Genomic DNA, 12349 nt, shown 5'->3' on the forward strand with positions numbered 1-12349 from the left:
GGACACAGTCATGCAGATTTTCACCGTGGATTTGAAGCTGACATCTCACCTGAAGATCTCTTCAACATGTTCTTTGGTGGTGGTTTTCCTTCTAGTAAGCCTATCAAGTCCATTAATATATTCTGTGGGATCTGATACAGGGCAGATTTCACTCGTCTACTTTTCTAGCCCTCCTTTTGACAGAAGTTCAGTGAGAGTTTGTTTGGCAACATAAGGGTGGGAACAGGCACTCTGTTCCTTTTGGCAGCCTAGCTTGATGAGAGTGACTAAAACTTCTAAGCTTCCAAAATTGTTAAGTTTTGAGCTCTGAAAACCTTACACGTGATACAGAGTTGTCCAACCAGCAGGCAGCATCAGCAGAGCTAAATTTCTTAGGAGTAATTGATTGCATGCTGATCACATTGGCCTTTTTTCATTTTGGGCTTGAACATTTTTTAAACAACTTTTATGCCACTTAAAAAAATTCTATTTTGAGTTCGTATTTTTCTCCAAAAATTAAAGCTCTTCTCACCTGCTGTTCTGCACAACTTAAATATTGAAACCAGTAGGTATCAAATTCTAGTTCTTTCACTCTATTTTTCTATCATTCGTAACAAATAATCCAAAATACTTATTTCTAGAAAATAAATTAAATTTGTTCAAACTGAAATTACCTTTGTATCTTGCATATATAAACTGATGACGAAAAGAGTTTTTGCTATAATCCTCTATGTTCATTGGTCACCATTAAAATCAGTTTATTTAGACAAGATACAGATTTAATTTAAATTTGAAAACAATTAAATTATTTTCCAGAGAAAAGTCCCCACGCCATTTAACTCCTAATATGCCCTGGGTAATCAGAGAAGTAAACACATTGGATTCTAGCATATAAACTACATTACTAGCTATATTCTAACCCTAACCAATGGTAAAAGAAGTACTAAGGGAAACAGTGAAATATTAAGTACTTACAGGGGTGCTATATTCATTTTAATTTCTATAACAGTGACATTTGAGGGAAGGAAGCCTCTGGGCTATTGAATGCTGATATAGTTGTAACTTCTACTCGTATTACGTTATGGATTAAAAACAGGCTAGTGGTAACTTAAATATTCAAATCTAGTTAGGTAGGTAGTAGGAATTCTGTGTCTGCTTAATTACAAAAAGGCAACCATTTTTCTGTTTGTCAAACTAAGAAAATTGCACATTATATAGGCATACACTTTTTAAAAAATCTAAATTTAAACCTTGCATGGTATTGAAGAGACTTGTACAGTGTTTCTCTACCCCCTGATGTCCTCCAGTGGAGCCCTGCAGTCATCACCAATTAGGTTTCAAGGAAATCTGTTTGGTACTTTCCCATCTTGAGAGTGTCTCCTCTGGTAATACTATTGTTTAATTTTGGAGTTTGCAAATCATTTCCTCCATTTTTACCTGACAGTGAGTTCAAATTCTCCATCCAGATCCTTTCAGCAACTGTTAAGGAGTTGTTCATCCTCACAGCCCAAGATCACTCTTCAACCAGCCATGACAAATAAGCTAATAAAAGGCACCTCTATTATTGTTTTTTTAGGGAGACACTGCAGTTAGTGCCTGATGGCAAAACTTGATACATTGTTGCAAGTTCTTTTTAGTGAAAATTCTGAATTTCACTCTGGTCTGTTAGTGCCTAATCTGTCCAGATGTTGCATTTTTTTGTCAGGCAGGATGCAATAGAATGTACTTGATTATTTTGTTTTTCATCACTCCTCAGCTAGCCGATACAGTATCAGGGTGTTCTGGACTCCTCTTAATAGGTTTATTTTCCCACAGGTAATGTTCATGTGTACAGCAATGGCAGGATGCGATATACCTACCATCAGAGACAGGACAGGAGAGAACATCAGGGTGATGTAAGTAGAGAGGACAGCAGGGTGACATAAGGCTGAGGAGAAAGAAAAAGTTTTTTTTCATGTTTGAAAACGAACAAAATTACTTGTACCCATTGTATTAAACTATTCTAGACAAGTAAGGGCAACTTTCTAGTGCCGTGGCAACTGAATTTGCTTGAGAGTTTACACTGGAGTTTCCTGTTCTGTTTACTGACAATTGTATTCCTATGGCTTATACAGGCACAACGCTTCAGATTGGATCCCATTTAAACAATGAGATCAGATATTATTTTCTGTTTAAATATAGCATCCAGAAATACAGCATTAGTACATGGTGACTGCACTTTTAATTAAATATGAACTAAAGTGTTTTTTTTTTTCTTCTACTTAAACCCTAGGGTCATAGAACAGTAGGGCTGGCAGGGACCTCAGGAGGTCATCTGGTCCAGGGGTCAGCAAGCTTTAAGAATGGCAAACTTGTGACCCAGCCATCACCATGGGCCACTGATTTCCTATGTGGTGCCACAGCCCTTTCTGCTCTGTGCAAGGGCTGTTCTTGACATTGGCAGTGACAAGTACAGGCTGCAGTAGTAAGCACATGGCTGCTGTGCAGGGGATGCTGCACAGGGTAGAGAAAGTGCCTCTGTCACCATATGCTACTGAACCCTGTCACCACAAGCTAAATCATATCTCTTTGCATGCTGGATCCAGCCCATGGGCCAGAGGTTGCCAACTCCTGATCTAGTCTAACCCCCAAACAGGATCATACCACTCTAAACCATCACAGACAAGCAGTTGTCTAACCTGCTCCTAAAAACTTTTAAGGGATGAAGCTGATACAACCTCTCTAGGTATTCTGTTCCAGTGCCTAACCACCCTCGTAGTAAAAATTCTTCCTAATATCCAATTTAAATTTCCCTTTCTGAAATTCAAGACAGTTGCTCCTTGTCCTGTCCCCTGTGGGCACTGAGTATAGTCTACTGCCATCCTCTTTATTATAACTACCCCTTCGGCATTTGAAGACTGTTACCACATCCCCCCTCAGTGTTTTTTAGACAAAATAATCCCAGACAGTTTCCCAAACCTCTAATCCTCTTTGTTCTTCTCCACTGGACTCCTTCTAATTTGTCCAGGTATGAATTCCAAAATATTCACCTGCCTTACACTTCAGTCCTCACAGCATCTGCACCCATTCCTCCTTATTTCATTAGCCAAAATGTGGTGTTTCCAAGAATTACCATGCCGTGATGTTTCATCAGGGCCGTTTGAAGCTGTGATGATCCAAGAATGCCAGGAAAACAAAGTCATTTGAAAGTAGACAGTCAAAATACTTGACCTGTTCAGTGGGTTTTGCAAAGCTGTACATTCCCAGGCATTTTTTGTAACTAAACCTGTACACTGCATCAGCTCATTGAAAATCCAAAGCAGGAAATTGGGGACCTCCAGATCATTAGCACAAAGAGATTGAGAATTAAGGATGTAAACATCTGTCTTTTTCTGGCCTTGATTTCTGTCTGAACTCTTAAGCTTCTTAGTATCATAAAGTAGTAGGGTTGGAAGGGACCTCAGGAGGACATCTAGTCCCAAGCCCCTGCTCAAGGCAAAACTGTCACTGACTAAAGCCTTCCAGGCAAGTGAGAGAGTTCTTCCTGATACCCAACTTAAATTTTCCTTGCTGCAATTTGAAACTATTATTCCTTATCCTGTCCCCTGCAGCCCTGTAGTTTGTCCCATTCCTCCTTATAACCAGCCTTCAGATATTTGAAGACTTTTATCAAATTGCCCCTCAGTCTTGTCTTCTGCAAACTAAATAATCCTAGTTCTTTCAGCCTGTCTGTATAAATCATCCTAACCTTACCCCCCTCTAAGTGTCTGCATCTCAAATTCTCAACCCAACTTGGTGTTATTTGCAAATTTGTTGTGTGTGCTCTCAATCCCAAATCATTAAGATATTAAACAACACCAGATCTAGGACAGACCCTTTTAATCTAAAATTCCAGTGTCATTATCTTTCCGATTGGGTAGAACTTTAATTAGCCAAGGAAGGCACTTCATAGAAATGTTGAACTACTTCTGTACCTCCTTCTCTTATGGAGGTCTCTCTAGCATTCTCTGTCCCCTCTTGGTAGGGAAATGGTGGGGGAGAGAGAGAGAGCGAGCAGCCATGGATCTAACCCAAGTCTTTTTCATGGCTTTGAAGGCCATTAACCTTTGGGATGATCTACAGTATATTCAAAGAAAAGGCAATTGTGTCTCCTTTCTTAAGCTTAATGAAACAGTTGTTCTAGACTAGAGTGAGAGGGAATCCGAGATTTGAAACAGATATAGTTTGGTAGACTAGTAAACAGAAAGCACGTTCTATCTAATGCTGTGGTACCAATTTCTGTAGACTGAGTTAGGAATATGAAAAGTGCATCAGCAAATGCTCTTTAATATATATGCTGTTATATAAGATTAATATAAACCATTCCAAACTCTCTCTCAAAATGAGGGTGCACAGGGGTGAGCTAGAAGACCTTGGTTTTTACAAGTATATTTCCAAAGTAGTGACTACCAGTAGTATTAGGAGGAGTCACTGGGCAGGGAACTTCTCTCAAACTGTTTTGAAAATGTGCCCTCAACATTCTTTGTTCTTCTTAACTTTGTAGAAGAGTGAGTCCCACTGTGCATTTGAGTCACATGCACATCTCCTGCTAACATCAATAGGAGCAAGGGCACAAAACAGCTGAGTTTGGTGGGGGAGGGAGACAAGAGGGGGAGATGTTCAATAAATTTGTGCTTTTAAATGAATTGATGACATTCCAGTGTGTATTTCTGTTATCCCTCAGGGTGGCCTTGGCTTGTTTGTCCAGCTGATGCCTATTCTCATCCTGATCATTGTGTCAGCTCTCAGCCAGATGATGGTTTCCAGTCCACCTTACAGCTTGAGCCACAGACCGTTAGTACCCACTATTCTAATACATAACCTGGGCTGGGAGCATGGGGAGGGGTTTGAAAGGAGAACAGGCATACTAGTAGTTTGAATTTTTGTGTGTTTTCCATTTGGGTTTGCTTTATTTCTTTTATCCCAGTATGCGACTGCGTTGCAGCGGTCACTTTAACTTTACATGCTGTTTCCTGGTTGTTGAAAAGGGTGACAGTGAGGTCTACCATTACCACTGAGCATAGCCAGGAAAATCAGTTCATTAAAAGAAACCTCTCCAACCATGTTTTTTTTTCACTCTAGGTAGATCTTGGCTGTAAGAGACCATGGCACTTTTCAGGTCTCTTCATCACCATAGATTATTTCTGTTTGGCATAACATGTGTAATCTTAGAACTGCTGAGATGAGAAGAATATTCTGGGATCAATCTGAACTTGCTGTAAGGTCCGGCAAAGAAACCTGAGACGAAAGGCTTCTTACTTGGGTGATGAATGCAGAGAATCCTTGAGATTCTCTTGTAATGTTCAGTTCAGGGCTGTGGATCCTGCAAGCCACATGTCAGAATCCCAGAGAGTTCTAGAGCCATTGTAAGGTATCGCACTTTTCACTGGGACACGAAGGACACAAGTGTGAAATTGGGTGTGTTGCACAGGCTTTATGTTCGCCTCCAATCACCTCTTCTATCCAAGTAAAGATCAAGGATGGCGATACAGTGATGTCTAGCAAAATGCTAGGTATACTGGAGGGAGCTGTCCTGCACTTACAGAGGTCTGGACTAAATGACTTCAGGGAGCTCTAGCCAGATACAGGTGCTAGATTCAATTGAGTTCTGTGGGTAGTATCAAAAGCCTTGTTTATCTTGTAATACAAACAACAATTTCAATGTTCTCCATAGATACATTGGAGTATTTTACCTCCAGGACAAGGTATATAAATAGAGTAGACAAAGAACTGTTACAGAATTGCTCATCACTGTGAAACAATCTAAATAAATTTGTAGAGAAATAACCCTTTCGTAATCCAATGACCATAGGGAACTTCATCAATTAATACCAGTGAATGTTTAGAGCACTGGGAAAGCCAGAATGCCAACTGGTGTTAAAGCCTGTAGTTAGAGTTTTCCAAACAGTTCTGTAACAGCTAAATGAAGTGCTGTATTCCTTAGCATGATAACTCTGGCTGGAAAGTATGTTACATTTCATGTCATAGATGTGGTCTAAAATCTGACCAGAAGCTCAAAACCTCTAACATAGGGCATCAGGCATGTTAAAATATAGCACTTAGCTAAATTTAAACGTTTGTGGGTTATTCCAAGTATTTTACACCTGAATTTAGGGAGGAGAATGGGTGGTGTGGGAATATAAGCCATGCTCCTTCTTAATGGGCATAATTTGAGAGAGGAATGTAGACTGTATTACTCTTTTAGTCCTTATATGTGCATCATGTTTATGTGGCTATGAATATATTGTGCATTTTAAAAGTGTTTCCAAGATTTTAACTTTCCAAGGCCCCTATTTGGACATCAGTTTGCCCTTCTAGAGAACTGCAACTGCCAAAGATCTCAGTCAGGAGTAGCACATAAATAGAAATTGGAAAGGTTGCTCCCACAGTTGTACTTCAGCTATAGGGTTTTTATTCCCACTGGGGAAGAAGCAGGTTTTATTTGACTCCTTCTTTAGAAGAAGTGGTGCCATTTACTTCGTGAAAATAAAAATCCCTGTTGCAAAGTCTGCAATGAAGCATGGACAAATAAGTGGTGATTATAAACCTGCCTTGTAGTAAATGGGCTATAACAGGGGTCACAAGCCCTTTACTGGGATAGACCAGAATTTAAAACCCAGCCATTGCTGCAGGCTGGAAGCCTTTGCCCCTTGCCGCCTCCAAGTGGTTAGCTGCTGCATTCCCTGCTCCTCTGCAGGGATGACATAGCTCCCCAAGACTGATCCCCCATTTTGGATTGGAACCTCCATAGGCTGCATTGGACCTCTTTGTGGGCCGATTGCAGTCTGTGGGTCATAGGTACCCCTGTACTACAGCATCTCCCCATTTTGTCTTGAAAGTTGATGTTATTAGCAACAACAGTCAAATTGGTAGTTGTATTAGCTTTGTAAGGTCAGCGCAAGGTTATATTAGTGTTCTTGATGGCTGGGTTGCATGAGTTAGTCTCTTGCTACAGCAGTGGGGTGCCTGTATGTGTATGCGATAGTGTTGGAGTAATGTTGTAGCTGAGATGGCCCAGAAATTATACACGAGGCAAGGATTTTTGTAAGTGATATCTTTTATTGGACTAACTGCACAGTTGTGCTAAAGTTAGGCATGGTTTCAAATGCAAGGTATTATACACATACATTTGGAAGTTTTTCATGGGTAAATAGAAGAGGAGTTGTAAGATAGTATTGTTATTGTAGGTGGGGTCCTTAGTTTCATTGATTAGACTGTTTGTGAGGTAAAGCCCTGAAAGAATCTAGTTTAACTTCCGGATTCCAGGCCAATTTGTGGGAATGATGGCTAGAATACCATGTTTTGACTTTTTACACTGGACCCATTTGATTAGATTCATTGAGAGAGTAAATAATACAGTAAAGTTATTTTCGTGACAATAGCAACAGTAAGAAGTTTTGTCCATATATAGTCCACTGGTAGGGAGGTGCTTACAGTGTAAAAAACCTTTCAATAAGTTGTGGGAGCTTAGTTGGATGTCATTCAACTATGTCTTCTGGCTCAGCCACTGGAGGAGAAGGAACTCCTAGTTCCAGCCATTCATTTGTCATTGAATTCCAACCCCTTCAGTGCGGGGGAGCCTCCTTGGAGCTCTACACGTTTGGAAGGCCCACACTCAAGCTTAGCTGTTCATAATTATTCTACTCTTCAAGTTAGGGTTTGGCTTTAGCCACTGTTTTTCACTTCTCAAACAAAGATGCTACTTGCAGGGGCACAGTATGTTTCCTGGCTCAGCATTGGCACTTGCTTCTGATTTCTGAGCTGCTTTCTCCACCCTGCCTGAGAGTACTGTGCTGAAGTGCCTTTGCATAGCCAAGGACAGAAGAAAGAACCAATCACCAAATCCTTGGGTTCATTCATGAGAAACAAATTAGACTTTTCATGCAGCAGGCAACAATGCCAGAAGAAAAGGCTTCCTGTTGTCTTGTTTGAGTAAAACTGAGCATGCAGAACAAAACCCTCTGGGTCAGTGGAGCTCTGGCAGTAATGTGCAAATGCATTGTGTGCCAGTAGGCGGTGCTGCTAGATAGCCCCAGAGCCTTCCCCACCTCATTGCTTCTCATGAGAATATTACTTTTGCTATGGCTTCTGGGAGACCAGTGGAGACTGGTGTAGTAATGTTGACCAGGAGGTTAGAATGTGACTGGAAAAACTGGAAGATTAAGATTACAAAATGCCACCACTGAGAATGAGAGAGGACCTCCAGAACTGACAGAAACATCCTTTTGTCATTCACTAACCTTCATAAATCTCCCTTGTGCAGTATTTTTCAGTACCAAATCCTCTACTTAAAAGTACCTTGTTCTAATCTTTAAATCTATAACCCCTTGATAATTAGTTATTGCCTAGCGGCACATGCCCTGGTCATGTTCCTTATGTAACTTTAGGTGACAGGCTCCATGGTTTTGTGCATGGAGCTCAGTAAACTAGCATCGTAGAAAAGTGGGCGCATCTACATGAGACACTTTACTGCGCAGTAGACTAAGCAGTAAGGCGTCATCATGTGACTGTACAGCAGCTACAGCGCAGTAAATTAGGCTAATGCGTGGGTTTTCTACTACCTGTAAATACAGGTAGTAGATTAACTGTGTATTAGCTGCTGTGCAGTACTGCTCATGTAGACACTGACCAGAAGCAAATTTGCTCCTGATCAGCCACACCAGCAGAGGTCACAGGGGACGAGGAAGCTCTCTGTCCCTGATCCTAGGACTCCTTGGCTCCTGGCTCCCCCCAGGAGCTGGGAACCAATCAGCAAGCACTAGGATGGGGTTGCTCTCTGCCTCCCCCATCCCAGTGCTGTGTGGCTCCCAGCTCCCCACAGTCCTGGTGCTTCTTCGCTCCCAGCTCCTGGGAAGCTCTCTGGGAAGCTTTCTGCCTCCCCAATCAGCCAGGGCCTCTCCAGCAGCTATCCTGCTTCTGGAACAGCTACCAGGGAGTCCCCTGCTGGGCAGGGATTCCCACAGGAGCTGGGAACCAAGCAGCCCAGCAGGGGGCTTGCCAGGACCTGTCCAGCAGGGCACAGTTCCAGAAGTGGGACAGCTCCCAGTGATCCCCCTGCTGGGTGGGGGCTCGATGGCTACTGCCCTGGAAGTGGGACAGATCCCAGCTAGTTCCCTTCTGGTTAGGGAATCCCCACTCAGCAGGGGGCTGGCTGGCAGCTTCCCTTTTATTCCCTGTGAGCCCCCTGCTGGGTAGGGAAGCCCTACTGGGGGCTGGCTGGTGTCCCAGTGTGCACAGGGCAGAAAAGCTCTGCTGGTTGCAGTGGCAGCTGTCTCCCAGCCCTGTGGCTTTGGCTGTGGGGGGCACAGGGCAGTAGGGCTGGGGGGCAGGGGCTTTGGCTGTGGGGCAAGGGGCACAAGCAGGGCATCCTGCCATGCATCCCTTGCCCTCATTTTATGTTTCTGCCACACCAGCACTCCAGCACCTTCTGAGGTAGGCATTGTGGTGTTTTTCTGCACTCCGGCCAAAAAATGTTGCCTACCCCTGTGTTAGACTATGTCTTAACAAGTGTTAGCTTTTCTGCCATATTCAGTTTCTCCAACTTGTTTAACAAGATTGGAAAAAATCTACCTTTTTTGCCCTTATGAAGCAGTTTCTGGCTGGAGAATATATTAGCATCATTCTCCTGCAGCTTCTCATGCCTCAGGTGGTGGACTGAAAAGGGAGCTGAGTGAACTGTTATTTAGAAAAGGGAAGTGGCTTTTAAGCCTCTTTTATGGCATAAATGCTTAAGAACTACTAAGACAGACAAGGTTCCTTGGGTGAATTTGATCTCTTTTGTTAGACCAACCCAAATAGTTGGAGAATATTTATTAAGCAAGCTTTCGGGTTCAAAAACCCTTGTATATATCTAGTGGCCAGCTAGTATCTCAGGGTTTGCCTGAGAGTGAAGTTACACCTGATTAAATTCATGAATAGACACTTTTCTGGGTCAGTGCAGTGGCAAACCTTTAGCAAACATCTCTAGGTTTACTGAAGTGCTGGTGGGGGGCTATCTGAGGAGCACTGTTTATGCATTAGCTCTTCATGGAGTGCTACTCCAGAGGAAATGTTATGTCACTGAATAAGAAAACCTCTTATGTGTAGATATTATTTTTCATGGTCCTGGATAAATCTGGGATCTGGGGAATGTAATTCATTTTCTGCTGCAGTAGTAGGTGCTACAATATGCTGCAAGGAACAGCAAACTACCCCTCTCTGGTCTTTGATTTAGGAGAGATCTGCAGTATGAGGACCAAAGGGCTTAGATTCATCAGGTAGGCAGCCCTGTTGAGCAGGCTTAGCTGTCAGCAATGTCTTTGTTCTGCTACGGCCTACACTGTTGCTTAATTTTCTAAACGTTTCTGAATTGTTGGTTTGTCAAAAGCCTTGGTCTGAGATGCATCAACTTCAAAGGTTCATAACCAGACAGAACATTTTTGGGGCACAGTGAGAAGGAGGCTTGTATGTGTGGGAAGGACATAGTGAGAGTTTCAAGCACTGATGGGATGTTGAAGATTGCAATAAGCTCCTTATTTTAAATTAATTCATAGCGTTCTCTGTCAGCCAGTCTCCAAGATATACCAGCACTCCAAAGGAAGCACACATAACTCATAGGAATCCTGATGAACTGGCGAAGTCAGTTTTAGTTCTTTCTGGTAAAATGTTTCTCAGTCTCACTCGAACAGAGATGTTTTCTCCTTACCAAAACGGGAAGTGCATCAGGATAATTTGTCCTTTCAGTAGTGTGATATTGCAGGTTTTGTGTTGCTCATAATGAGACTGCAACTTGCTACTCTGCAAATGAATACCACCACGTATTAATTTGATTTTTCTCCCTGCCCCAGGTCTGTTGGGCATGTACAGAGGAGGGTGACTGAGCACTTGAAAGTAGTTTACTATGTAACTGAGAACTTTGCAGAAGAGTACACTGGCACAAACCTGAAAAATGTTGAGAGAAGTGTGGAAGATGACTACATTGCGAATCTTAGAAATAACTGCTGGAAGGAAAAGCAACAGAGTAAGTGGCATGGTGGGGGGGGGAGAAGCCTTTTCTGAGTATCCCTTTAAGCCTGATCTGTTTCAGAAAGGAGTCCTTGCCTAAACACTGAAATACAAAACCTAATTGTTCTTCCATAGTTACATTGGTGCATAGAGCTAGAAGATTCTCCTGAGCTCTTTGTCTGCAACTCCTAAACAAATTTTATCTTCATGTTTTTAAAACCATATTAAAGAAATGATCAGTGCAGCTCCTGTGTGCTGTGGAGCTCGTCTGCCATGTGGTGGGATCTAAGTGGAATTCTCTGCTTTCCTGAGTAATGGGGAAGTTAGGGCCAGGTGATTTCAGGTGTTTCCTCCTGTGTTTGTATAGCACTGTGGTTATTGTGTTCTTTCAAAACAAAGTGATTTTGTGTAAATGTACCATACGTGCAGCCCACACTGTCTGAGTCGCATCAGAGGGTCTAGAAGGTGAAAAAGGAATCCTTTTTATTTTTCAAAAGTTTTCAGGTGATCATATAACTTGTTTCTATCATTCAAGAATATGTCCTATTGACTCTAGGGTATCCTCTGCTGGCCCCTAGTCAAATGTTTGTTTTGGGAATAAGATTCAGTATCCATCTGCCCTGGCATATGGTGGGATCCAGCTCATGCTGCAAAACGTGCAAGAACAAATGATTACAGCTGCTTTGGAGTAATGCCCAGAGTAGGAGCTGCATTGCATTGTTGTTTGTGTGGGATAAAGAAGATATTCCAAAGATTTCTTGGAGTCCTGCCTCCTGACCATCTTTCTAATCAAGAAGTGCTGATGTGTGACTCATTTTGGAGCTTCTTGGAGCTACTGTGAGTCATCTTGATTAGTTGCTGCTGGGTGATGCAATGCTCTGCTGGCCTTAGAAACAACAAGAGTGATAAGCTCTGATCCTTCATCCTCATGTCTACACGGTAAACTTTCTGTGCTTGGCAGTGATGCTGTCCTAAATCAGCAGCTGTGTGGCCATGTCCACACAGCTCTTTGGGCAAGTAGTAAGCAATACTGAGTGAGGTGGCAGCTACTAAGCTTCTAATTCAGGATGCAGCCTGCCCAGGGCAGCACAGCAGACTGAGGGTGGTGCTGCTGCTGATCATGGTAACTTTACCATGTTCTTTCCTATGTTACTGGGCTGGTCCCTCTTTGATACACACACTAGGGCTACTTCCAGTCCCTTCTTCAGTTCCTAAAGGTTTCCTTAAGATAATTTTTTAAAGGTCTACTGCCAGAGATCACATGCATTCTGTCCCAGAGGACATCGGGCATTCCCTAGTCTTGCACTATGCTTCATCTGGCTTTGAAGAACTTGAGACCCCATCCTGTTCCCATTGAAATTAGTCAGGG

At 42.5% G+C, this 12349-nt stretch overlaps 1 protein-coding gene across 1 annotated transcript in view; it reads left to right on the plus strand.

Annotated features, from left to right (window-relative positions):
• Window positions 1–12349, plus strand: part of DNAJB12 (DnaJ heat shock protein family (Hsp40) member B12) — a 32064-nt gene that overhangs the window by 15981 nt on the left and 3734 nt on the right. Inside the window, 4 exon segments of the mRNA XM_025209228.1 lie at window positions 1–94; window positions 1795–1874; window positions 4682–4791; window positions 10824–10996. The exon segment at window positions 1–94 is cut by the window's left edge and continues 10 nt beyond it. Of these exon segments, the coding sequence (XP_025065013.1) occupies window positions 1–94; window positions 1795–1874; window positions 4682–4791; window positions 10824–10996 (457 nt within the window).

Source organism: Alligator sinensis, unplaced genomic scaffold, assembly GCF_000455745.1.
Source record: "Alligator sinensis unplaced genomic scaffold, ASM45574v1 scaffold849_1, whole genome shotgun sequence".
Classification (NCBI taxonomy): domain Eukaryota; kingdom Metazoa; phylum Chordata; order Crocodylia; family Alligatoridae; genus Alligator; species Alligator sinensis.